Genomic DNA, 26,346 nt, shown 5'->3' with positions numbered 1-26,346 from the left:
CAATCAGCTTTCACTTTCTCAGCATGTGTGAGGCTATAAATCTAATGTTTATTCATCCATAAATTCTTAAGGGGAAACAGAATTGACAAGTTCATTACTCCTACTGTGAAAGGACAAACCAGCAGAGGAAACAGAGGAGGAGGAACCCATGGATTTACCTGTGGGTTTCTGCATCCAATCAACCCCTCTGTTCCTGGGGCAGAAGAGGGAGTGCTCTGTTTTTTCAAAAACAAGATAGTGAAACCAGTATCATGCCCAGCACTGATGAAGTCTGGTTTTTCTAAAAGACTCTTTACCTTGGCTGTTCCAGGAAATTACATTTTCAAGACAATATAGTTACAGTGATAGCCCAAAAAAATGGGCAGAAATCCAGATTTTTAAAATCCTTTTCCTGGCAAGTCATCCTCTACAATAAGAGTGCTTAAACTGTCACCAAGAGTCCTCGAAGCCAGCTCATGAGAGATGAATTCAAGACATCAGCCCTTCCCAAAATCATTTCAGAGGCAGCTCCCAAGGGCGACTCTACATGTTTCCTTGCACCATTTACTATTATTTTGGTTTATAAACTGAATATCTATTCAGTATCTAGTAGAACAGTAGAAAAGTGGACACAATCCAATTTCCAGGTAACTAATATCAGCAGTTTTCTCCACAGTGGAGTTGAATAGATATGCCTTATAACCACATCAAAACTAGAGGCTGTAACAGGTGTGACTAATGGGGTTTGGAAACCAGCAATTAAAGGTAACGTTACAGCAGCACAAACTTGCTGAGAAAAGGCTTCAGGAAAGACTTTGCTGCACTGGCCCACCTGGAAAGGCAATCTCCACAGCTCCAGGGCTCCCAGTCTGGTTTTGAATGGGAGGTTTGTGTTAATTGACATAAGTGCTGCGTGACCAAATTATTGAGAAGAGACAAAACTAAATTGCACAGATCAACACAAGTGATTTAAGCTCAAGAGGAGTGAGGATGTGCAAAAACTCAACCTCGAGAGCACAAAAATCAGAGATTTGTTCCATTTTTGCAGCTGCATTTCTTACTCAGGAGAGGAAGGCAGTCTCTCCATTCCTGAGAGCGTGCTGTATCCTCCCAAGACAAGACAGGAAGGAAGGAGACTCCTACACTTCTCCTGCACCAGCCTCTCCAGGGGCTTCCTTTCCATCTCTTGAGCTCAGTGAATGACTCGAAATCATTGTCACAGAAATGCAAAGCTGCTTCACACCCACGGCCAGACACAGCCCACCACAACAACCTGCTCCTAGAAAACTGAACTGAGGAGCAGCCCCTGTGGGTGTGGCAAAACTTCCCCTTGTCCCAGGTCAGCCTCCCTGGTTGCACACCAATACCAGCCAGTCATAGTCAGCTTTCATGGTCCGATATGGAAACATCCTTTTCTTCCTTTAAACTCCAGAGACCACAGAATAACCACCTACAGGTCTGGGCTGGGAGAAGCCTCTGCCTTGACCTAGTATATCCTTTGCTTCCAGAGGCAGTGCCTAAGCTTCTCTGAATCTTCCCAAGGCTCATTTCTTCATCACCTGCTGCTTCCTCTCCCTTCACATTTAATGAACCCTGTGAGAAACTCCATCCACGCTCCCCCAGCCCTGCTGCTACAGCTGCAGGCAGAGCTCCCCATTCTCCCCACAGGGAAGGAGACAAGCCCTGACCTCACCTCCCTTCTGCCCTCCACCATCTCTTGCTTTGGCTTGCCCTTCCTCCAGCAATCCTTCTGCAGCTCAGGGCACACAGGTTATTGATGCTACTGCAGGATCCTGTCTAAGTATGGAATGGCAGCTCCCAGGCAGCGCTGCAATGCCATGGACATGCACCATATGAGGACAAAGAAGAACTGGAAAACGAAGTGACCAGAAAATTCAGCAGCCAAGGCAGCCTTTAAGACCTAGAAAAGGTTTTTTTTTCAAGATACAAGAGAAAAAGTTCTGATCCTCATTTAACTCTTCCTTCCTTGACTCATCTCCAGGTCTGTCGCTCCTAGGGATGTTCAGCCCTCACCACTCCCACCCCCTGGCCCCCCAGCCCAGCCCACTCTTACCTGAGGGGTATCCGGATGGCAATGATTCTGTCGATGGCGATAGCAAGGAGGCTGAAGATGGAACTCTGAGTCAAGACCAGGACGAAGCAGGCGATGAAGAGGCAGCCATAGAAGAAGGCACAGAAGCCGGTGCTGATGGTGATGGCGAAGGGGATCGCCAGCACGCCCACGGCAATGTCAGCAGCAGCCAGGGACACCACGAAATAGTTGGTGACGTTCTGCAGGTTGCTGTTCAGGTAGACGGCCCAGCAGACCAGGATGTTGCCCAGGATGGCCAGCACGGCGATGATGAGCTCCAGGATGATGTAAGCGATGTCTGAGAGGAAGTCGTCCTGCCCATGTACTAGCATGGTGAGCACAGCCAGGCCGGTGTGAGCAGGGGCCGGGACAGCTCAGCGTTCATATCTGCAGAGCACTGAACAGCCAGGACACCGCGAAGCTGCCGGGGGTCTCACTGCCAGCCCTGCAGGCTGCTCACACACACGCTGCCCTCCCCAGAGCTCTCCGAGGGCTTTACAGTACCAGGTGTCCAGGAAAAGAGCCCAGGGCTTGCCAGCTCCAGCAAAGTGGATTAACCAGATGCAGAACAATTCAAACTCCAGCAGACGAACGGATGGGAGAGACACAGCTCCCCAGGCCACAGAGTCCAGCAGGGAACACGACACAGCAAGAGTGCTGTACTGCAGCGTCACATCAGCTGCGATGCTTTGCTTCCTGTTGACAATCACACTGCTAGTCATGGCTTCATACCTACTAGCAACATCCTCTGCTTCTCTTTTTCACCTTTTCCTACTAGGACTTGAGAAATATTCTCTTCAGCTGAAGAAAACATTGAACTTCTTCACTTGTAGTTTCCTTTAAAAAAAAAAAACAACACACAGAAAATCAACACCAGCCACACACACTAAGTAATCAGCTCTATGGAGGAGATGGAGAAAGCAAAATCTCATTAAAGTGGCACAGTAAATTGATAACGGATATTAAACAGACCTAGAAGAATACATCATTGGCAAAATTCTCACATTTTGTCTATCCTGAAAGCTGCAGGGCCAAGCCCAAGTTCAGGAAGGCAGCATTTCACAGTGGTGATGAGAAACAAGGGACGTTTTGTTTTCGAGGCTACCAACTGAGCTGGCACTTCAGCAGCTGCTCAATAGCCTGCCCTGAAACACGAGAGCCCCACTAATTATGCCTTGGCAAGTGCTGAGGCTGCAGAGAGGAAAGGTGGAGGAGCCCTCTCACATACACCTGTCTCCCTCCGATTGCAAACACCACACTGGAGCCATCATGTGCTTTGCCCCAAGAGTGAGTTGCACCAAAACGCTGCTCTGCAGTGACAGGAACCCTCATTAGAGGGGGGTTGTGCTGCTGGCATGTGTGGTCACCCCTTTGTGGCCAGACCCAGCCTTGACTTCCCGTGTACAGACACTGGAATGTGATCCGTGGCAGGGAGAAAAGCTGGAGGTTTGTCAGACAGTGACATCTTTGAGGACATTCCCTCAGACCATGAACACTCTTTGCAAGGGTCTCTGCAGGCTCCCCTCCTGCAACACCAGCATTTTTGTTCATGTGAACCTGTATCCTATAGGCAAACCATTTATTCATTACACCTGCACTGTCCGTGGCGTTTGTGGCACCCACACATCATGTGGGTCACCATCGCTCTTCACCCACAGCCCACAAAAATACCCCTCTCCCAGAAACACACACAGGCACGATGCCAACGCCATCTCTCAGGGATACAGTCGAGTTCCTGCAGTGTCATGCACACAAACCTGGGGCTAAAGCTGGTGCTGCTTGCAAGGGAACACGGACCCAGGTAGATACACGTGGCCTGAGTGCTCACCCCCCTCACACCGATCTCACAGGTCACCTCGTACCTCTGCTTCAGGTATCGGTGCATTTCACCAGTCTCAGCTAAAAATACAGCAGTGGAGAATACAGTTCCCTGAGCTTTGTGCCACAGTCAAGAGATAATTGCTTGCTGTCCTCGCCTGTCACTTGCAGAGTGGGTTGTAAACCTTATTTAGCAAGCTTAAGCAGTGATATTTTCTCATTAATTTAAGAAACAGCTACTTGAAACATCAGAGGGCTTGGAGAGAGAGATTCAATTCACAGCACTAACTGATAAATCACCAGAGCTCAGTTTTGGATGCAACATGAACCTCCAAAACACAAGATTTTTGAGACCATCCACAGGTGATCTGGCTTGGTTTCATCCAGCAGGGCTTGATGCCTTCACAGTTCACTCTGTTTTCAAGTCAGAAACCTAATTTCTCAGGATAAAATAAAAGGGTAAAGACAGTGATAATAAAAGAAAATATGATTAACTTGTGATTCACATCTGATCTCAGGAATATAATCTAATTTTAGACCTTTCATTGATTTAGAGCTCTATCGCTAATGCTGCATTTGAAAGGAAAGTGAATGATTCTGGTGGTTTGGACGTGCTTCAAAAACCTTGCTTTTCTCCACCTCCAGCAATCTTGTTTTTGTGTTTTGTTTGGTTTGAGTGGAAGAAATCAACAGAAGAGATTATTGTGTGATCTAGCTGTTAAGAGGAAGATAAAGATCATCCATTTAATCTTTTCTAAAGAAGAAAAACCCACAGAAGCCTCTATATTGTCCATCTCTTTACAGCAAAAAACTCCTATTTTTCCACTGACTTCCTAAAGATTTGCTTCTACTTCCTTGAATTTCAGGGATGTCAGTGATATGCCCTTACATCACTCTGCAAGCATCTGATTGTCCATTACAAATCCCAACAGGTTTGTTTCAAAGCAGCGATATTGAAACCTCTCCCCTCAGCCCAACTTCCAGGGAAGGGGATTAGAATTAATATAAGATAGAAATAAAGAAGGTCTGGAGGGAGAAAAAACAGAAGAGGCAGGATGAGAAATAAACAACGCTTTGTGCATGTGTGGGAGCAAGAAATGGGGGAAGAAAGACAGGAAAGAGCTGGTGTGAGAAAAAAACCAACCAAACAAGGGAAGCAGTGGGCAAAACATGCCTCTAAGAGGAAGGTGTGTGTGTCCCTGTCAGAGGCTGTGCCTGAAGGCTCTGAAGTGGGAGCAAGCTCCTGTGTCCCTCAGCATCACAGCAGCAGGGATGGGGACAGGGTAACACCCCAGCCTCTCCACTCCCCAATGTGCTCACACGTTTCCATGCAGGTCAAGCTCACAACCAAACTCCAGGGTCAGGACAAGTTTAGAAAAATTTAACAAATTACTGTGACATACGTGGGCCAAAACTGCTGCTATGGAAAATAAAGCCACTACAGCTCCCCCCACCAGCTCCTCTGAGATGGAGGCAGAGCTGAAGGAGCTGCTGTTTGAAAGGAGGTGGCCTGAGAACTGGGCACGTTAATCCTGATGCTGAGAGGATTTAAATAAAGTCCTGCTATGTTGCTCTTGCCCCTCGTGTTCACAGCACATACACCTCGGTGAAGAGGATCCAAGCAAAATTACTGGGATATTCCTCCCCATTTGAGAACTTCCTTTATTAGGATTATGAATCCATATTAATCCCATTTTGTTTAATCTGACTCTGTCGATGGCTCATCTCAAATTCATTTTCCAACAGGACACAGAGGGAAGTTACAAACCTACACTGTGGAGGTTCCACACATACTGATTGCTCAGCACAAAGACAGCTGGAATTGCCTACAGCTCTGCATGCACCCTGAAAAAGCATGATGCTGGAATCTGAAGTTTAATGACCACATCACACACTGTTTTCTGACACAACAGAGCTTTTAACCTTCTGCTTCAACTGTTTTTTTCATGGTCTGATGTTAAATTTTAATTTTCTATCTCTGAATTTGCTTAGTCCCTTGGTTCCCATCCCCCTTCACAAACAGTGGCTTGATTCTTCATCCCAAGCCCTAGTCATTTATTCCAAAGCAATCGGAATGTTACGTCCAGAAGAGGACAACATGTCCTTCCACCCTCTGCTCTCAGATGGGCCGGAAAACACAGAGTTCTGCAGAGCCAGCACATCTCAGGAGAGAAACAACCGGGGCTGAGCAGGTGTCCCAGCCACAACAAAACAACATTTTGTGTCTGCTTCAGCTCGGCTGCTTCTGAGTAGCCACTGCCATTAGAAAAACCAATTACTGGCCACACAACCCCAGCACATCAGGGGCCTCACCTGCTGCTGACAGAACATGCCACAGCCCGGGAGGTTTCATGTTCAGCCTGAACTCGCCCTCCCCACCTCGTTCCCCTCTCACAGTGTCACCCTCTGCAGCGTTCACCTGACATGATAACAGATCTCAGTTCCAGAAGTATTTGCAACTTGCTTTAAAACAAGAACAGGCTCAGCCTCTCTGCTTATACAGCTAGAAATCCACTGTACTGGGACAAAATGAAATCCAGACCACCTAGAGAAGACGACACATATCCAGAGGGAATACAAAATTTGTTGTAGAATTGTCTACCTCATGCAAGACCCAAAGGCTCAGCAACCAGGTCTAACAAGACAAAATTAATTAACAATCTGCTTTACTCACTGGGGAAGTGTCTATTTAACATCTAGGCCCTTGAGGGAACAGCATGGCAAGCTTGTTGAAACTTAGGGAAAATAACCTGTATCACCCAACAGGCTGGACAGCTACAATTCGTATTTCTTCCTAAGCCTGTGTTTTATTTTGTTAATTCCTTCTTGATACCCTGGGCTATGTTCCGGCCTTTTCCCCATTATTAAATAAACTTTTTTTGTCATTCACAAACCTGTAAAGCTGGTGCTCTGTTCATTTTTAGTGACTTGGAACACTCTGTTCTCTCTCATATTTCACCCCCCAATGAAAAACTGCTCCTTGAAAATTCAATAAAGCATCTGAACAGCACGTTCCCATGAAGCAATTCACCACCAGAGCCTAAGCAAGCTTTTGTTTGGCATCTCCAGTTGGCTTTGGACTAAGATGTTGCCCCTTTTATCTCCTGAGTGCCAAAATCATCAAGTTGAGCCTGTGGCCACTGCTTGATTCAAATCACCCACCTCAAACATGCTCTTGGCCCCTCTAGCCTGAGTTTGTCCTGCTTTTGGACACCCCCACTCTGTCACGCTGGTGCAGAGCAGACTCACCCTCTGCACCCATGCCAGGTTGACAATGTCTGTGACACTTCAGTTTGACAGCTACTCTCATATTAGCAAAATCTCCAGACCATCAGCAGCCCTTAGGGTACCCAGGGCTGCCTGTGGGCACGTAGGTGACAGGCTGCAGCTTCCATGGGCTCCAGAGGGAATCGGTTTCTTTGTCTGCCCTAGGATGGGGTAAGAGGCAGCTCACGGGGGCCATGGGGTATGTTCATCAAGGCTCATTCCACAGATCACAATCTAGCATCTCCTTTTGACAACATGACCCTTCCCAGGTACCAGCCACATGCAGATTACCTAACTCCCTCAGGGAAAATCCTTGAATTCACACATGGCTGGTAAGCAGAGAAATTGGTGCGGCTAAATCATTTGTTTCCTACTTTTCAAAGCCTGGAGGGGGAGATGCTTGTCAGTTTTTATCCTCTCTTTGAAACCCCTTCAGCTCAAAGAGAATCTCCCTATCTTTTAAATCAGAGACTCCAAGAAATCTCGTCTCCCCCCATCACTTCAGAGGACCAAGTCACAATAAATGAGCCCATGTGCTCACAGGCAGTACACACAAATTTGCAAAACAACTGGGGCTGTAAAACAGTGAAAACAGGTGTCCTTTGGGGAGAACCCCAGGGAAGGCAGCAGGAGCACTTCTCTGTGTTGCTCAAGGGTTTCCTTTCTGAAGTTTGGTATTTTTATGAATATTTCAGGTAGAGCAGCTTCTCTGTGCCCCTGACTGCTCACACACAGCCCGAGTGCTTGGAGCTGTCAGAGAGCACCTCACAGCCCTGCCTCCCTTTCAAGGGAGTTGTGGCTGGGTGGGGCAGGAAAGAGGAGGAAGGAGGCATCACCCATCTAACCAAGACATACATTTTCTGATTCCCCTATTTGCTTTATTATTGGCTGCTGGCTAAATGATCTTTTAGGTCATCTGCTTACAGTAATAGGAGGAAATTAAATATTAATAATAGACTATTTCCCTCTAGACTGCTCTTTGTTAACAAAGGATACAAGTGAAACAAAGCAGGCAAAATTATCAGCACACCATGGTCTTGGTTTTCAGGTACCTGGAGCACTTGCACTTTCCCTCAGCCTTCCCTGGAATTACAGATGCCCAGTGCCCTTCCACACCTGCCTGTGTGGACACCCATCCAAGTGCAGAACACAGGGATGTGTGGAAATCCCTGTTCTATCAAGGGGCTCTGCATGGCAGTCTGACCCTTCCAGAGGACTGTGTCAGACTTTATGCAAAATATCACCTGAGCCACTGATGCTCTGACTACAGAAGTGCAGGGCCAAGGATTTTTGGACAGGCACAGAGCTTGTCTCCACTTGAAGTCTTCCTCCAGTGTAAACCCTACAGTGGGGTAACAAGCTTTCTGGATTGGCCTTTCAAATTCTCCTGAAATACTGAGTACAGTGAGGGCTTCAGCTCTGCTAAACTTGGTGTCATCTCATCTTACAGGAAAATAACAGCTCTCCAAGACTTACAGTTCCCTTCCATGTACTTGTGAAAGGCAGAAGGAATGGCTCTTCAGAGATCTGCACTGTCCCTGATCTTCATCTGTCAGCTCAGAAATGGGGAAGAGGGGCAACAATTCTGCTTTACATTTCCATTCCTGATGCAATTCAGGCTAAAAAAGGAGGCTGCACTCCCAGCAGGAACACACGTTGCGAATTTGGGAGTAAAATCTTCACTGACTGGGGTATTACCAGAAACACCCTCACTGCTGCACCAGTGACAGCAACAAAAACAGTACCAAAATCACACCCTGCAGGCTTGTCCTGTGTCTCTCTTCTCCTCCTGTTTATGCCCCATAAAAAAAAAATGAAAAAAATAAAAAATGCCCCAAAAGCAAAACCCCACTGGACAACAAGCAATGGTCATAAATAGATGGGCTGGCTGATAGGGATGGCTAATCCAAAACCAATATTGCAGCTTTGCCTCCTGCCCTCCAAGTGCTAGAAGTAGATTAATTTTTATTGCAGTAGCGGAAGACCAGAACAGAATGCATTTGACCATTTTTTTCCTAAGTGGATGTTATAAATGTTTAAAAGCAACAAAAACCTCACAGTAATTATTCCCATTCTAATGGTCACAAAAAGCCAGGGGGGGCACAACTAAGTAAGGCTGAATGACCAGCAGTTAAATAAGCCAGATCAAACCAACAAACAGAAGGGAAAACACTCCCCTGTGCTCACTAAAGTCTCAGTGGGCAGCAGGCAACATGATATATTGCCAAAAGGCACCGAAACATGTTGGATTTTTGAGCAAACTATTTTTTATTCAGGGTTGCTGATGTTGATTTACCTATGGTGGCATTTGTAAAAAATAAAAAAAAAAAATAAATCAAGCATTTGGATAAGTTTTCATAAGACAGATAAGTGAAAAAAGCATAATTAAAACCATGTACCATGGCCAGCAACAAGTTATTACTGCCAATATCATCCACAATGTCTCCAAGGAGCCAGTTTTCCTTTCCTGTGTGAGGGAAGAACTCAAAGCAAACTTTGCCTCCCCATAGCCCTACTAAAGCCAGCTGTGTTCATACATAAGGAGCATTTCCTTCAAGAACAAAATAAGAGAAATGAGGAAACAGAATATCAAGAAGAGGTGACTGAGGAATTACAGGCAAGGGAAGAGTTTACTCTGAAAATATTTATCGTATTGCTAATGCATCCATTCTGGTCTGTTTTAAAATAATTGAGTAGACTTCTCTCCAGATGTGACTTTGCCTCTCATTTCTATGTGAAGTTTCCAGGAGGGCAGTTGAGAATTGGGTTCATCTGTTCATTTTCCTGCGTTTTTGTCCAGTTGTTCCCAAACCCTATTTGCCTTCTCTAATTACAGGTTTATCTCCACCAGGCCCTGTGATCCCTGCTCCCTCTCTCAAGCACTGTCCTTCTGCAGGTTGCCAGTAGTGTTTGCATGAACTCTGATGGTGGAACAAAAACTCTCCCCAGTGCAGGGAGAGCTGCTGTACCAGGCCAGCCAACATCCTGCAGCAGAAGGAACGTAACTCTTTCCATCTCTCTGTGTGTAACTTAAAATGATTCCCAAGCTGTCCTTCCCTATCCTGATGAAGGCACTGTACAACTTGAACAGAAAAATGAGTGAATTCTACCTGCATCTGAGCCAAAGCAAAGCTTTCTCACTGCATTAGCTCACCCAGGGCTCACCCACTGACCCCTCTGAGCAGGGGTGTTCCTGAGGACCCACCGTGAAGGTCCTGTTACCACCCAAGCAGTTTGACTCACCCCACCCACAGGCACCAGTCAGGCCTCCATTGGGTTGCTAACACAGCTCATCTCATCCTTCCTCCCTGATGTGCTGCCTTCTTTGATCAGTTTAAGCAGTGACACAGCTCAGCCCAAGCTCCACAGAGCCCGTCCCGCAAAGCCCACCCAAACACCCCAGTGCTCCCCAACCCTCTGCCCCTCTCTGCCCAGTGACTGCTGTTTGCTCTGTAGGGCTGTTCACTGCTGGCTCAGACACAGAGATTGGCCCTGTGCTCCCTGTGCCTTGTAGAACAGGCTGATTTTTCAGCCAGCACAAGAGCCCCGTGTCCTCCCATGTCCCACGGGGTGCCCTGGCCCCTTTTGCACCCCCCAGGCTGGGCACCAGCACCTTTTACACAACTCACTTCACATGTTCATCAATCAGCTGCCAGTGAAAAAGGATTTATACAGTGACAATGCTGGTGGGGTGTGTGCTCTCCCAAAAGCAGGCAAAAGCCACAATAACAAATCTTCCACCTCCTTAGTTTGTTTCCATTTTTTCGGATACTTATCCTGACCTGCTCACATTTATTTGCTCAGTGTCACGCCTCAGCATTCTATTAGTGTTTCTGTCTCAGTCTCAAAACTATTTAAGACATTTTTAGGACTCTGCCACCCTCTGTGGATAAGGAGGAGTTGATGCTCTGATGATGCCTTGAGGCCACATGCCCTTCCTTTGTCACTCCCTCTTCTCTTTGCCATAGCTTGCACCACACTGCTGTCACTCCTGGGAGGTGACTTGCACTTTCACTATCACAAGAAGCCACACCAACACAAGCCTTTTTAGAGGTACTCAAAGGGACTTCTTTTTTGCCCCTAAGTCTATGATTATAATCCAATTTATTAAGAACTCTCCAATGTCACTGCTTAGTGATCCCAGAGCCTCAGTGTTTAGCTGGTGCTCTGAGGACTTGAAGTCTTTCTTCATTTCCTAAGTCCTTGTGCTGTGGTAAGAGCACATCCGCTACAGTGACAGCCTGGTACCTCTCCCTGCTTCCTGCTCCTGCTGCAACTGCTGAGGGAATGACATTCCTCATCACTGGTGTCTCTCCTACATCAAACCACCACACTGGAGAACCAGGAGCCATTCATAGATCACTTCAGAAAACATTTTACTGGACTTGCCAGCAGAGACACCTCCACTACCCTCGGGAAGTGGCCCTTCTGTCCTATGAAAACTTCAGATATTTTACAGTTTCTGCACAACAAGACATAAAAAAAAGCTCCAGCTGTAAAGAAACCTGTAGTCATTTCTCAAATGCATGACAACCACGATCCTCACACCTTGCCAAACAAGGATAAGCCAAAACAGACTCCCAAGACAAATTCCTTAGGGACCGTGGCATTTGACTCCAAACTCAAAAGATGTTAGTCAAGCAGAGATGGATCCCAGGGAGATGCCCAGAACAGTTTCTCCCAAGTGGACCATGTCCACCTCTTTTCTGCTGTGATTATACAGCTGGGCTGTACTGTGGCTATGTGGGGGAAGATTCCCCTTTAGGAATGATGTAAGAAAGTTAAAAAAACCCCTGTAAATGAATCCTCTTTCCAGTCTTCAGCCCATGAATACACCTTCTTACCTTTCTATATCCTGCAAGAGCTGGCACCATTCAACTGTATCAAAAAAAAAGAATCACATAACTCCATCAAATCCCCAGAATCCTCTATGCCTACCCATGTTATAGCCCTAAATGAATCAAAATGGTCAAGCAGAGTTTGGATCAACATTTCACAAGACCCAGGCTGACATAAATGAAAACACTAATGTTTTTTAGGTGTTTGACAAAGTTAGGTGCCTCAGTTTTAACAGGTTCAGCTACAGAGGCCAGATTTTTGGGACTGTCAGAAATAGTTCCAGACTCTCCCTGACTAGGTAGCCATTAGCACATGTCATTTTTTGCCAAAATCCAGGCTGCAGAACATTTTTAAAAGTCAGCATGCTTCCCCAGAGATGCTCCAGGAGCTGTACTGGTGCTGGTGCCAGCCCAGGTCAGTGTGATGTGATTTTCCATGGTCCCATTGAACCTGGGCACTGATCTGTGGATCGGACGTCTGTGGAAACTCTAATTATTCAAACCAATTTCAATCACGTGCCTCTCTTCTGAAGATCTTATTAAAAAGCCACATACCTCTTAGCTGTCTTTTATCCTGGGGAATGTTTCCTATGGAAAATCCCAGTCTGTGCCCAAATATTTGGATCTCATACTGAAACCAAAGCTGTTACCACCACAGAACATGGTATTTAACAGCCCACTTCCTTTAACTCCTTAACTTCAACAAGTGATTCATACTAGGACCTGACAATCCTATTCTGGGGAAAACTCAATAACCAAAATGATAGGTCAGTTTGCAGAGGACTTTCCTAGTACACAAAGGGAGATTTGGGTAACAGAGCAACATTACAGAGCAGGCAAAGAGAGCAGAGACAATTCTGCTGCCCTAGTAAGAAAAAAAAAAGGAGGGGAAAAAAGGGAAGACAAGAAGCAAAAGGAGAACACAAACTCAAAGCAATGTATCTCCAACAAAGCAAAACCAGGAGAAAAATGGAGGAGACTCAGGTCTTGGAGAGCTGCTGAACAAGGGGCCAGGACTGTCACTGCAAGTGTCACCTGGGACAAACACAGGGGATAGGGAGCCAGGGAATGCCAGGGGATAGGGAGCCAGGGAATGCCAGGGGATAGGGAATGTCAGGGAATGCCAGGGGATAGGGAATGCCAGGGAATGCCAGGGGATAGGGAGCCAGGGAATGCCAGGGGATAGGGAGCCAGGGAATGGCAGGGGATAGGGAGCCAGGGAATGGCAGGGGATAGGGAGCCAGGGAATGCCAGGGGATAGGGAGCCAGGGAATGCCAGGGGACAGGGAATGCCAGGGGACAAGGAGCCAGGGAATGCCAGGGAATAGGGAGCCAGGGAATGCCAGGGCATAGGGAGCCAGAGAATGCCAGGGGATAGGGAGCCAGGGAATGGCAGGGGATAGGGAGCCAGAGAATGCCAGGGGATAGGGAGCCAGGGAATGCCAGGGGATAGGGAGCCAGGGAATGCCAGGGGATAGGGAATGCCAGGGAATGCCAGGGGATAGGGAATGCCAGGGAATGCCAGGGGACAGGGAATACCAGGGGATAGGGAGCCAGGGAATGCCAGGGGATAGGGAGTCAGGGAATGTCAGGGCATAGGGAGCCAGGGAATGCCAGGGCATAGGGAGCCAGGGAATGCCAGGGCATAGGGAGCCAGGGAATGCCAGGGCATAGGGAGCCAGGGAATGCCAGGGCATAGGGAGCCAGGGAATGCCAGGGCATAGGGAGCCAGGGAATGCCAGGGCATAGGGAGCCAGGGAATGCCAGGGGATGCAGATAAAACAGCCCCAATCTGCAAGGACGAGAATGCCTGAGTGCCTTCCCTCCTGGAACCAGTGCAATCACAACTTCTAATCAGCATACAGACAGGAGCCCAGCATGTCATCTGTCACGTCTCCAAAGCTTAAGGAAACCCCCCTTTCCTCTCCCTGTATCAGAGAGGGACAGGAAGATTCCCTCATCCTCTGTATATGCCTTTCCCTCCCCCTGTTCCTGGCTCGAACCATCCCTGCAAGAAGTTTCCCTCCCCACTAACTTCTCCATTGTCTCAGATGCATTGTTTGCAAATGCTCCCTAAAAATGCTTTGTAAAGTATCTTTATTCCTGTTTCAGGTTTTTCCACATCCCTATGTAACACCTGGAGTTTATCTTGTTACCTGTCAGATAGTGATAAACCTACTGCATGCAACCCCTGACTTACCATCTAAGATAAATACAATTTGTCTTGTAGCTGTCATTTCTTTTCAAATCCTGCCTTGCACAGCTGCATTTGTAGTGGTAACAAATTACTTCTTTGGGCTTGAAATGTGAAAATTTTCAAAAAATAAAATCAAAATAAAAAATAAAATAAAAATCAAAACCACATCAGCAAGAGCCCCAAAATATAAGTAAAATTTCAAGCATGGCCTTCCTGACACTAGATTTATTGCTGCTTTGTGGGCAAGGAGGCTCCAGGACTGCTTTTGCATATCTTCTGCAATGGCATTTGCATGCCCTGTACATGAAGTACGTTGTATTTTATGCTACCAACAGGCCCAAAGATGAAAAGCATCCTTTCTCCAGAACAACTTGATCCTAACTTTGCAACTGCATCCCCATATGCAGCTGTGGCACAGCCTACCCACCCCATCCCTCCCATGCCACTGCAGCTCTCCAGCCACACCAGGCACGAGGTAGCCAGGTTTTGGATGATTTGCTCCTTGCAGAACACAGACTGAGGAGTAAAAGAGATCCTACCTTCACTCACTCACATTTACCAAACACCTGCACTTGCTGAAGCACTCGGAAATACTCTTTGTGGATCATCTGTGGGTCGCCCACTGTGGTCAAGATGAGGAATGAGTGAGAGCAAAGGAGGTTTAAGCTGGGCATCAGGGTGTGTCCTGCTCACCAGGAAAGTAGGGAACCTCTACAGCAGGTCTTTAGGAGCAGGATGGAGAAAGAGAGGTCAGGAATGGCAAAAGCAGGGCTGATCCTGCCTTTGGGCAGAGGCCTGGATCAGATGACCTCGAAGTGCCTCCCAAGGATATTTTCCATAATTTAGAATTGTATGTGCCATCTGTCCATTCTGATCTACAGAGATTTACTGCAGAGAGAAAAAGTGGAATACAACCAGTAATTATTCCTGATACAGATGCAACCTTTGTAATGGGAGAGGCATCTTCTGACTCTAAGAGGGAACTGAAGCCTTCAGAGGTTAAATCACCTGTGTATCTGCCCAGACCCTCCCACCCTCCCAAGGCAGAATGCTGCCAGTTCTTTACTTCCTAACAGACCAACCCTCAATATTCAGCTACAAAAGCATCTCATTAAGTAGGCAGCTTTCTCTGCATTTTTAAAGTGAGCAGAGAGGCAAGGAACTGGTGTTGTTGTGTTCAAGTAGCTTTGCCAAGGCTGTTCAGGTGCATTGATGCAAAACCTGAAGGTGATCCATGAAGCAACCAAGCCTTCTGGCCCTAAATACCCAATGCAAGGGAGTAATCCTCCATTGACTTGTGAGAATCCTGCCTGATTCCTTGACACATAACTCAAGATCTCTTTCCTGGCTTTTACTTCAGAATCCAACAAAAAATATAAAGGTTTAACAGCCCACCTCCATTTTCAGATGAAAATCACACAATAAAGAACAGCTTTGAAAGTTAGTCACCATCCAGATCAAATGAGACACTGAACAAAAAGACCTGAAAGCTGTTCAAACTGAAGATAAGAACAAACTTTGCAGGACATGAGCAGAGATGATGACACCAGCTTTCATATGGAAAAAACTTCAGTCACAGCTGAGCAGAACTCAGAGAGCTTTGCCACATTTTACCTTGTCCCCTCTCGTGTGGGTGGAAATGTCAAACGAAAGCAAAGAGCTGAAGCACAGTGAAAATGGTGGAAAATCTGTGAAACCTTAAACATCCTGTATAGACAAGAAATCATGCAGCCATCAGTCAGTCAGACAGGCAGAAAGGAAGTGGTAAAGGGGGAGGTTTTCCCTCCACACAAGATGGAAAAGCATCCAGGCTCAAGACCAAAGGGGGACTCGACCCTACTGAGAGACAGGACTGAAAGGAAGAGTGAAGATTCAAAGCAGTACCTCCAAACCTTCTCCTGGGCTGAGCCTTCCCCAGTAGTTCTTAAGAGGGCTTAGCCACATGGCTCTACGTGAAATCCATTATTGAAGATTAAACAAGAAAGATGAATAGCTTTCCAAAGTCGATTACATCCAAACGCAGTAGCACCAGCAGCCCTTATGGAAACATCCTATTAAAATATTAGCAAAACCAGAAATGCAAACATGGGAGACCTGGCAGGAGGCTTTCCAGCTCAGAGCTTCAGTGCCTTTTGAACTCACTGATAGAAGGACTGAGGCTAAAAATATCATTACTGGGCCAGCATCCCCTGACCTGGTACAGGGTGATGCCCATTCTGGTTTTTATGTATAAAAATACATATGGGAAGAGACAGATTATGTGCGTGTGAAAATTACAAACGTCCCACGTGAACGGCATTAAAAAGACCTGCTGCCTTTTTTTTTTCACACCCTAGAATAGGTCATTTCTATTTTATATACACACATACATGTTTGCAGTTTGTACCCACATGTTTTCTCTACAAATTCAGAGGTTCACAGCTCTCCTGGTAAATTCAGAACTTAATCCATTTGCCATATTAGACAGGATTTCATTTCCATAGGTTTTTGTGATATGCAATTACATTTATATTGACTTTTTTTATTGAGATTCGAAATAAGCTATCTCCTCCACAGATCTAATTCAATTCAAATATTTCCCACATCCCTGATGGTCACTTTATCTAATCTTTTTCTACTTCACTTGGGCAGTACGCTGTGGGGGTGTCTCTCTAACAGCAGGAGCTCTCTAACACCGGCCCTTCTCTCTGTTAGTTTCGCTTCTGCAGAAGAACGAATTTATCAATTACTCCAGTTCTTGAGTTACACGTGTCTGAGACTTACCAGCCCGATAAGGAACCTGAAAACAAATACATCCAAAGATCGAGTGATCTAATAGTTGGCCATCTGCTTAGGAAAATAATTTTAAATAGTTACGGCAATTCTATTTACTCTATTTACCAAGTGAGTCATGTTGTTCTCTTTAAGTTAACCCTTCCCGTCTCTCTGCGGGTCACTGCCCCAGGCAGTTTTGGAAGAGGGTGCTCAACCACCTTTACTACTTTCAAGCTATAGCAAAGCCTGCAATACCCCTGCACTCGAGGCACCCCAAACTCATACTGCACCAGAGCATAAAAGAGCATTAAAGCAGCCGTGGTGCCTCTGGGCGACTGTTAGACCACACAAACGGCCGCGCAGAAAAATCTCTTCCCAGGAGCATCCTCGGTGAGGGCACCACACGGCAGCACTGACACAGCGGGAACGCACCTGCTGCCTCTCGCTCCCGTCCGGGATGGGCTGCCGGCACCTCCATGGGGCAGCTCACCCCGCAGGGCTCCAGAGCCTGTGTACCAGGGCAGAAAGCCTTCTCCACACATCCTCCCAACAGCTCCGGGGACAACCGGCACCTTGCAGCCTGTTTCGCTGTCCTTCACCTGCCCTCTCCCCCCAGCACAGCGATCCCGGGCCCCCCTGTGACGGGCAGCTCACTGGGTACCAACGCTGAGAGCTCCCGGGCACAGCCAGAGGGACTCCGCTCCCAACTTTAGCCGCTTGGCAGCGATAAGGCAGGGTCGGGGCTTTCGGGGGCAAGGAATGGGATAAGACTGTGCACAGGTTTAACGTCACCTTTTCAGTGCCCTTTTTCCCTTAACGCGACTGCAAAATGCATAGAAACCTCCTTCGGAAACACTTCAGAGAAGTTTACAGGATGCAGGGTGCTCCTGCGGAATCACTATTTTACGATTAAGCACAAATATCAGCCGAAGAGCTGCACGAGGACTGGGTGCAGGGAGGCAAAGTCCAGCACCTGATGTTTGAGGGAAGATCCACGGAGCAAACATCTTGGAGCGCGGGGGTGTGTCGAGGGACTGACAATTGGGAATCAGCACTGAGTGAAAAGCACCGGCTCCACAGGGGAAAAAAGCCACCCGAGCCGGGGCAGGAGAAAGCGGTGGCAAGGCAAAATCGCCCCATCTTGGGGCTGGGGGCTCGGCAGCACCGAGAGGGCAGCCGGCGGCCACTTTTGAAATTCGCGGGAGAGGCAGGACAGGGGCCGGGGCTGCCGCGAACGCCGCGGGGGGAAGCCGAGCCGCCCACCGCGGCTCCGGGACCGGGGACCGCCGCGCTCGGGATGCTCCAGCGGGACGAGCCCCGCAGCCCGCCCCGGCCGGGGGGTCCCGCTCCGCCCCGGGAGCCGCACACGGGGAACCCGCCGCCCTCCCCGCGGCCCCGCCGGCATCACCCACCTGCGCTCGGGTCCGCTGCGCTCCGGCCGCCGCGGGCGCCGTGTGCCGGTGCCGGCGCTGCCCCGCGGCCGCCCCGCTCCGCTCCCTCCCCCGCCGCAGGACGCGGGGCCCGCGGCTCCCCCTGCAGGGCGGCACCGGCGGCGCGGGGCGGGCGCGGCGGGGACAGGGACGGGGACAGGGACGGCCGCCCCCCGCTCCCGGCCGGGCTCCCGCTCTTTACCTGGCAGCCCCGCAGCTTTACCTGGCGGCCGGCGGCGAGCGGGCACCGCGGGGCTCGGCGCCAGCACGGCCGGCCCGGAGCAGCATCGCGGCTGGAGGAGCGACGGACACTCACTAAAGAGTCCTCGCCCGTCCGTGAGGGACCTGCGAGTGACTGAAGCGGGCTTTGACTGGGCTTGATCTGCATACAATGAAAGGAGGAAAGAAAGGAGAGGAGAAGAAAGGAAAAGAGAGGAGGGCTTTCTCTCTACATTGTTTTAAGCACCTACTTCTTTCAAGGCTGGAAAACCCACCCAGCGAGGCGAAGCGTGCAGCTCTACCACACAAGGCTGTGGTGGCACAGTGCAGTGCTACGGGGGACAGCGGGACAGATCTCGGCACACACACAGACAAAGTTCACTTTCTTCTCTGCCTAACTGCCATTACTACCTCCGGAAAGGAGCCCCTGTGCAATACTGCTCTGGAAGTGTTTAAGAGTCCTCTGTAGAGGTATTAAATACCTGACAGAAGTTTCACATTCCCACCGGGGAGGTGGTTGTGGATCCCACCAGCACACACGCCCGCCGTGTCCCCGGCCAGCCCTGCTCCTCCAAGGAACAGACTTGGGGACAGCCATGACTCATCTCACAGCAACTCTGAAGCAGGGAGAGAACCTCTCAAGAATTTGATCCTGCTGCTCTTTGTGGATATCGTCTAAGTTTTCTGTTTTTCAACTTCACATCTTAGCATGCAATTTATCTACACGCTCCTACTGGGTGGGCATTGCAAACAGGGAAAACCACCAGGGTGACTCCACACTTCCCACCAACCCCATAGCAGGTCCCAGACTATGACAAACTGATCTATCTCAGTGACAGCCAGCCCAGGTCCCTCTGTGCAGGGTCTGCCACATCTTGGATTCTTGTGCCATGCAACAAGTTTTTTTCCAAGATTCCCCACCCCAGAGAGGGTTTGCTCACACCACCTTGGCCAGAAGCATTCCCACAATGCTGACCCCCAGCACCAGCTTACCCAGCCTTTCCCAACAGCAAAAGCACAGATGATGCTTTACCTTACTTCAGTATAACAAGACAGTAGGAAAGAAATAGCAGAACTGGCACCACCCCCTTCAGTACTAAGATCAAAACCCACAAGCATCTAAGCATTAAAAATTTAGCCCTGGCAGCAGCACCTGGCACCTGAGCTGTCCTCCCCTGCACTCCCATCCAGCCGGGAAGGAGGCAGGATGGTACATGGGCTGCCTCAGCCACACAGCTGGGAACTACAGAGGGGAGCAGAGGCCAGAGTGCTGCTCCAAACACAATGGGAATCCTCCCGGGAGAAAAAGAAAAGTCATTTTTCCCAGGAAGTTACAGAAAAGGCTGGAGTAATTTACCACACGGTGACATGTAATGGTTTTAAGGAACACATATATTGACTAGCCAAGTCAAGAGAAAAAAGCAAAAGCAGGAGACTGTGAGAAATTTAGGAGCCTCATCAAAACATGCTGCACAAATGACAGCTTTAGAAATGCCACCTGCCTACATGAAGTTTACCGGAGCTTTTTGAAAAATGCTGACAGTAGGAATCGGGCACTGTTGGTGTAATGGTCTCACATGTGCCCTGTAGTACAAGACCTAGTGTTTTCCCACTCCTAGTTGATACTCTGTGAAATTTTATGCTGTGCAATTGTTTTTGGACCAAAGGGGCAGCTCACAATCAGCTGCCTGCCAGGCTCTGCTGGATCTGCTCTGTGTTGCTCCTCTCCAGGGCAGCGTTTCCTGTATTGTAGAGGTGCCTCTTATCTTTGAGGATCTGGGCCAAATGACTCTCTCCCACTGAAATCAATGAAAGCTCTGACTCCAAATACTTTTAAGGAGCAGGGATACAGTTTCTAAATATGATTTTGTTCCTGAATACATTATACCCAAAGCTGTTTCAGTCAACTCCCTTTATTAAGCTGTCAGGTCCCATCCTCAACACATCATCTGACAAGTTTCCCATATCACAGATGTTGATCACTGTATCTTTGAAGGACCCCAGAAATGCTTCACCGGATGTTTCTTTTCCCAGTTGTAACTCTCTGATTTTTGCAGCTGACCAGTTTTAAGACTGATGTACACTGCTGATTTTTTTTTAAATCAGCAAGTCACAGAAGATCCAAAGCAAATGTCTGAGTACTTTCACAGGACTAGCTGATAATGGCCCCCTGACCAGCTTATAATGTTTCTTAGAAATTGCTTTTTTTTTCCCATAGGAGCATTCTAATACCACTACCAGAAACACCAAACCACAGGTTCTTTCCCTCACCAGCCATTCGAGTTTGGATGGCATATCAGATCTCCATTGTCACCTACTGATTTCTCTGTGCAGTTGGGAATTCTGCAACATTTCAAGATGTTAATTATCACTACTGACACCTCCCAGAGCAACTGAGCCAGATCTTCTGTGATTTTTGCATGCTCATTTCTCACCTCTGCACAAGTAAATATGCTTACAATGAGCAGCTGCTGTTTTATGTCCTATTCAGCAGCTGGATAGGATAACTTCCATTACTGTAGTAAGATCTGAACAGATCCATTGCCTTTCTTTTGAACTAAGAAATTAATTGGCTTTCTGTTGGCTTTATGCCATTATCCCTGCCAAGTATCAGATCATATTTCTTCTTGTGCATATTCAGTGTGTATTGTCCTTACCTTGTGCCCTCCCTTTACCAGTGGCCAACAACGACAGTAAATTGACAGTAAGGAATACAATCAGCTTTTATATTTTTTCTTTGTTTTTATAATATATGCAGGAGTGGCAGCACAAGAGAGCATTAACCTCCCTTCCCTTAGTCACTCATGAAGAATAAACTGGCATTACTGTGACTGCTGTGGCCAGGCACACTCTGAGAAGGGACTGCATGAACAGAAAGACTGAAACCACCTGGAACCTGAACAGCTTCCAGCAGCCTCCACAGCCATGGGAAGGTACTGCCACACACTCAGAGCTGGCTGTGAACTGAAAGAAGTCCAGCACTGCAAGGAAAGAAATTCTCCCATGTGGAGCCAGGAAGGGCTTTCTCATTCCTGAAAAGCAGAGCTGCAGTAACACACTGTTCACTTTCTAACTGAACAAGCCAAACTCCTGCATTTTGGGCAGCTGAAAAGTAGTGATAAGAGTCTATTTGCACTTCTCAGACTTAACAACTGAGCTCAAGGAGTAAACTCTAGAAAGCCTGTCTAGAATAACCCTTGAAATGCTTCCTTCAAAAAGGTGAGAGCAAAGTAAATAAAAAACTCATGCTCAAGACCTATCGAGAAACTCACCCTTCTCTTTGCTGACTCAGCACGAGCAACAGCCTGGGCACGTCAGTGATGCCACTGCAAACACAGAACACACTCAAAACCACAGTAACCAAAATCACCCTGCCACCCTGCTAGGCAGAAAGAGCAGAAAATCATACCTAGGTACTGAGGCTTCCATGTGAAGGGCTGAAAATTATCAGTTTGCCTAGAACAGAATCTGGAAGAATTAATGTGTTTTTTTAAATAGAAAAATTATTTCTGTCTTAAGGAAGTGATTAACACATTATTAGTTTTGGAGCTGTTCTTTGTCGTGAAACTTTTCTTTCTAACCAGACTGAATTATCTGGTATGTGCAAAATTGCATTTAAGGGGTGCATATTTTGCAAAAAAGCATCAAACTGAGTATTGCATTAGCACATATATCCTATGTTGTTAAACAGGACACTTAAAGTGGTGTGTTCTGACCTGTATGTAATCTCATTCCCACCAATACTGCCTGAATCAAAGCCATGCAAAACTGTGTAAGTCCAAGGGAAGGGATGAGGGCAAGGTTACTTGAGTCCTTTGGAAATACCAGCAAATTCTTCAACATCAAAGACATATATATAAATAAAAATCCATATGTGTGTGTGTATATACGCAATTATTTCTCTCACATTGTTCAACATAGAATATTTGATAGCATTTTTAAAGTCAACATTGGGAAAAGAAGCTAGGTATCTCCTTCAACAAAGTTACACCTGCAAAGTCTTGCTGGAAATGCCCATGGTCAACACCATAATGAAGGACACTCCCCTGTGGCAAAGACCGAAGCCTTCACACAACCTGTTCAATCCCAGCACAGGAGGAGTTCAGCTTTTACCCAGGCCCAAGGAAAAGAAGTTAAAGTCAAGGTAAGATTTGTCCTCACAGGGAAATGCAAACCATACCCCCAGCACTGTTTGAATCCTGCCATTTGCACTTGGGTCAGGAACAAAGGAAGGATGTTCAGTAATTTCATGTCAGGAGTTGAACACTGTCCGTAAAAGGCACTGCCCAAACAGACTGTGGCTACATTTCTCTCACTGCTATTCAGCATGACAGACTAGGAGATGGAATTCAATCTAAATTTAAGCACTCTCTATAAACTATTAATAGAAGAAAAACTGGTAGCATGAATCATCATGTGGGAGCTGCAGAGCAACAGCTAAAATATATAGAACTTACCTTTACACAATAAATGAACCGTTGGAGTCGCAGAGCCCAGAGAAGAAGTCAGTTGATTCTTCTTCACTTGCACTGTTCTCATTTTAGTCTGAGGAGCAATGAGAGGGCAACCTTTGTTTAACTTGACAAAATACACATTGTGTATAACCAAGCTTTGTCACAACACAAATTGGAGACAAAAAGTAGCTACTGACCCTGCTTCCCCACCACTCCCTGTGAGGGAATAGCGTGTGCTGGAAATGTTGGTGCAAAATGACAGAACTTCAGAGGTTTATAAAGTCAAGTCAGTGTTTTAGCACCCTGTTCCAATGCCTGTGTAAGAGCTGTACCTCTGGCCAAGAGGGAAATGGCAGCAGAAAACCTTCCTTTTACACATTTCTTCTCTGCAAGGATGATAATCCAATGGCACCAGTTTGTTAGACCAGCCATTTTACAGAAGGATGTTTTGCAGCTCCTGAACTGCAAAACTGACCCTCCAATGTTGTGATTTTCCAGAGACAGCCCTGGCTTTGTGCAGTGCAGGCTTTACCCAGGGCTGTAGCCCAGTGCAGCCCATGGACTCTGAGTGTGGCCCCACGGAGACACTCAGCCTTAACTCAACACAGTGGCATTTTGGTGTTCTGTGGGATATTTATTTTTGAAAAATATGATACTGTCAACAGCTCAGTGAAGTTGTCTCCAGACTGTTATGTCTCCTCCTCAAGTTTCTTTCATTTTTAAGAGCTTAACTTTTAGGCTTCTGGCATGAGGAAAGAGCCTAAAATGGTTTTAAAAAAGGACATAAACAAGGGAATGAGTATGCACAGCACTGGAGAGAAGCACAAATATTTCCTCACACTATATAATCAATGCAAGTATCTAGGAGAAAAAATACTGTGATAAGACACTATTGTGTTCAACCCTGTTTTCATAATGAGATTAAGAAGGTGCCAAAGAACTGAAAATCCCAAAGGGCCAAGAACATTTAAAAGTCAACGCTGTATTTTTCAAACAGGGCATTTCATATACAGAAATTCAGTTCTACAAACAGGGTTCAATTAAACCATGGTGATACAGAGGGCAATAGCAGACAAAGACTTATAAAAACCTCAACTTGGATTAGGATTGATGGCATCAGTCCCTCATCTACTTTTTAAAAATTCGTGGAAAAATTTTTTTTCTCTACAAAGACTTGCAGGGGAGAAGTTTGAAAGCAACTCTTCTAATAGAAATGAAGCTAACAGAAAACATTTAATTAAGCATTAGAAATGTTCTAATCTTGAGGTGCCAGGAATAGAGACACTAATTAGCCAACTTCTCCATTCAAGGTGTTGGGCTGCAGCACTGAGCAGTAATTCACACAGAAGGTACTGGAGCTTCCACACCACCAACACAACTTTCTGAGCAAATTCAGAGAACTCTCTATCTCACTGAACCTTTAGGATTGAGGATGAAAAAGAAAACATACCAGTTTGAGAAACGGGAACACAAATGCTGGGCCCGAGGAGGGACAGTGCTGAAAAAACAACATGAACTGAGGGAGCTGAGAGGGTGAACAATGTGCAGGGCACAGAACTGAGGTCCTCTTTTGTTTGTTTGCTTGTTTTTTAGAAATCCTACCAGTAGCTGCTGGCTGTTAACTTCCCACTTAGTAAGGGAAGTTGTTAAGAAAGGAGCAAACTTTTAAACGGTGTCTCTGTTTCAAAATAATTTCGTGGGCTAATAACATACATTTTCATGAGCTCCTCTTGTCTATGCCCTTTGTAGAACTACACACACCTCCTGGCAACATACATGATATAATCCAAGTCTCTTCTGCTGATTAAAGCAATTTTGAAACCCTTTATAATAATTTTAACTGAAAGTTCTGTATTGCTAACCTAGTTCCTACACTGAATTTAACTGCAGAACAACCATGACTCCAATATTAGCTTTTGTGATTTAATACAATGGAATATTATATTGCTGTTGCTTCTGAGGTTTTTATTGTACTATTCCATATAACTGCAGTTTTTCATTACAGTAAGACCTTCGCAGTTATTTAACCAATTTTATTATATTCAACTTAAACACACTTATAGAGCTTGTTTCACATTTTTAACAAAGTTCTCTAGTGACAGCTTGGAAGACAATCCATGAGAAATACTTTGGTTAGGGAGTAGGGATATGGGAAAGAAAACTGCAGCTCTGCAGACTGTGCAGAGTCAGTTTTAGTGTTACCTCAGGCCTGGCCGTGTCCTGCCCGATGCCTCTGTCCTGAGCTCCAAATGCTCAATCCAGGTGGGAATGTCCCTTCTAAAATGCTGCCACACTTGCTACAGGAAAGAAAAACATCTCTTTTCTGACATGAGTTTACTACACTACATTTCTAAAATATTTATTTGCAGAAGAAGTATGAAAAATGAGGATCCACGCTTAAAAACAGGATATAAATCTATTTTGAGAACTAGAAAGAGGTTTCTTAAACCACTGTAATTCAAGGAGAATACTTCACCTCAGGAAAGGAGAAGCAAGACGTTGTCTTGCAGAATAATATCACCAAGACAAAGACTTTTCTGGACTGCTGAACAGTCAGAAAACACCACACAAAACCTAAAAAAAAGAGTAAGAAATAGGTAGAATTAAAATATCTATACTAGTCAGTGTATTTCAGAACAATAATTAGAGGCTCAATCCAAACCTCTGGACATAATTTATTCCAGAGCACTTGAAATTAAACCTCTAAAGGAACACTCAAAAACAGTTACCATCCAGGATGACTGAGATCAAACCAGATTTAAGGTGTTCTGATCTTGATTTTCACTTGGAAATTTTATTTTTAGGCATCTGCTTTAAATAGCCTGAACTGCTCTAGAGATTAAGCCCCCAGTCCCTCTCTAGCCCAACTCCTTTAGAGACAGAGAGGGAGTGAGCACACAATTACCTTACTTGGGTTGAGTTAAGCAACACTGGAATAATTCTACTCCTGCAATGTATGAAGGAAGTTGCCTAAATGGAACATATTCTCTGCAGTTCCCTTCTCCAGGACAATACAGGCTAAGCAGATGCCTCAAACATGTCCCTCTTATCTCGAGTACTCACCTCTTATCACTTAAACCCCTCTGGGGGTAGATACTGTGAAGTGTGCTGGTATAGCAAGAGATATGGCTTCCAAAAAAATCCTGAGGTTATGTGCACACAAGCCATTCACACACACTCCTCATCCACAGCAGATGGATCTCCCCAGCTGCCTCCTGTAACACTCCTGAAAACCCAGAGTGCCAGAAATAGTGTTCAAATAGTCCCTTCTGTAGCGGCTTTGCTCAAGAAAACAAAC

The 26,346-nt window shown here is 46.5% G+C and overlaps 1 protein-coding gene across 2 annotated transcripts in view; it reads right to left on the bottom strand.

The window, feature by feature from the left end:
* The window catches only part of ADORA2A (adenosine A2a receptor), a 36,725-nt gene extending 10,471 nt beyond the window's left edge, over window positions 1-26,254 (bottom strand). Inside the window, exons 1-3 of one of the 2 annotated variants that reach the window (XM_051805356.1) lie at window positions 25,251-26,254; window positions 23,052-23,139; window positions 2,054-2,908 (exon numbers count right to left, since the gene is read on the bottom strand). In XM_051805356.1, the coding sequence (XP_051661316.1) occupies window positions 2,054-2,403 (350 nt within the window). In that variant the 5' untranslated portion in view covers window positions 2,404-2,908; window positions 23,052-23,139; window positions 25,251-26,254. Of the gene's footprint in view, window positions 1-2,053; window positions 2,909-18,357; window positions 18,439-23,051; window positions 23,140-25,250 lie in introns of those variants that run through there. The other variant, XM_051805357.1, reaches the window with a different exon arrangement.
* Between the last annotated feature and the right edge of the window lie 92 nt (window positions 26,255-26,346).

This window comes from Manacus candei, unplaced genomic scaffold, assembly GCF_025592945.1.
Source record: "Manacus candei isolate 608988 ecotype Guabito, Panama unplaced genomic scaffold, ASM2559294v1 h1tg000064l, whole genome shotgun sequence".
In the NCBI taxonomy this organism is placed as follows: Eukaryota; Metazoa; Chordata; class Aves; order Passeriformes; family Pipridae; genus Manacus; species Manacus candei.
Note: the sequence above shows the minus strand (reverse complement) of the source record. Positions and strands in the feature narration are given on the sequence as shown.